The following is a 1,501-nucleotide window of genomic DNA, read 5'->3' as shown; positions in this document are numbered from 1 at the left end:
AGAAAGGGACGAGCTACACACTTTGCCGGGGCCAGCGCAAAATGAAAACAAGGAGCCAGGTGTATAATAATAAATAAAAAATAAATAATAAATCAAACACGGTATTAAGAATTTCAGGACAGGACATCAGAGCACTAAACCAAGTGAGAGGTCCTCTGAGTGGGGACGCCTGCCTACTGACCATGAAGCCACCCTGCTTGCAGGAGCCACGCCTGCTGTCACTGTCAGAGCTGATGCAGATGGGCGGTGGGCCAGAGTGATGCAGCGGGCACGTGTTACTCACCACTGTCACTGCATCATTCAGCAGGGACTCTCCGAAGACCAGGATGTACAGCTGCTCATTGACATGAATGTTCTCGAAGACCGCCAGCACAGCCACGGGATCCACAGCGGAGATTAAGCTGCCGAAGAGCAGATTCTGGAGCAAGGTGATGTCACTGAGACCAAATGCTTCGATCTGGCAGATACCAAATAAAGACACCCCAATGCCAATGGAATTCCAAAGTGTCCCTACCACAGCATACCAGAAAATGGTGCCAATGTTCTCAAAGAACGGGCGAGTGGGCATGAAATAGCCGGCATCAAGCACAATGGGTGGCAGGAGATACAGGAAAAACACATCAGTCTTCATGGCAGGGGGTGACTTTTCATCAACACCAAAAATAATCCCTCCTAGTAGAAGTCCAACAATTATAAGGAGGCAGCTCTCAGGCACTATTGTGGGCAACTTGTGATAGAGATGGAAGCCTGTTAAGAAAAGAATAAAAACACAAAATGTGGGTTATGATGCGTGAGTTATGGAGAGGGGGAACTGGTTCTCTTTCACAGAACCACTGGGTCCTATTTCAAATTCTCCCAGGTCACTACAATTGGTTACACAATGTGGATCAGATGATTCCCCTAGAACTATGCACAAAGTACATGTAGGCACACATTTAACTTTAAACCAGAATTAGAATGCTATAGGTACACATTATCTGTAGAGTGTTTATTTTTCTAAACCCCTATTAATTTTTTCTTAAATATTGGGGCTGTGTAAATGGAATAACACAATGCAATTTTATATTTGAAACCATTTAGTGGTTTTCTGATTTCCAAAACATTTTCAGATATAACATCTCACTTCATTTCATCCTCATAAAAGACATAACACTTTTGTGAAAAATGTAAGTGAAAACTCAGGCTCAAAGAGACATGGGGTCTCACCAAGGTGGTTGGTCACAAGCCACTTTTTGGATTACTATTGGCAGTTCTGGCATTCAGAAAAGTTTATAACTTCTTTGTGTTTGATCTCAGATTCTTTTATTTGGAATACTGAATATGTTTAATTTTTGAGATGTTTGCTCCTTCAGAGACAACCAACTCAATTCATCAAGATGCAACATGAGAAACATAACATGAGAGAGAAAAACATGCCAGCCGTGATTGCCAGTCGCAAAGAGTCCCAAATCAAGTGAAGAAACAGATGTGTTTACAACTTACTCTAACACAAGGCAAAGTG

The 1,501-nt window shown here is 42.4% G+C and overlaps 1 protein-coding gene across 1 annotated transcript in view; it reads right to left on the bottom strand.

The window, feature by feature from the left end:
- SLC9A2 (solute carrier family 9, subfamily A (NHE2, cation proton antiporter 2), member 2) overlaps window positions 1-1,501 on the bottom strand; it is an 87,525-nt gene that overhangs the window by 83,736 nt on the left and 2,288 nt on the right. Inside the window, exon 2 of the mRNA XM_008587064.1 lies at window positions 284-747. Coding sequence (XP_008585286.1) covers window positions 284-747 — 464 coding nt within the window. The remainder of the gene's footprint in view (window positions 1-283; window positions 748-1,501) is intronic.

The sequence above is a fragment of the Galeopterus variegatus genome, unplaced genomic scaffold (assembly GCF_000696425.1).
Source record: "Galeopterus variegatus unplaced genomic scaffold, G_variegatus-3.0.2 Scaffold4240, whole genome shotgun sequence".
NCBI lineage: Eukaryota > Metazoa > Chordata > Mammalia > Dermoptera > Cynocephalidae > Galeopterus > Galeopterus variegatus.
The sequence above is the reverse complement of the archived record's forward strand: the minus strand, read 5'-3'. Positions and strand labels throughout refer to the sequence as shown.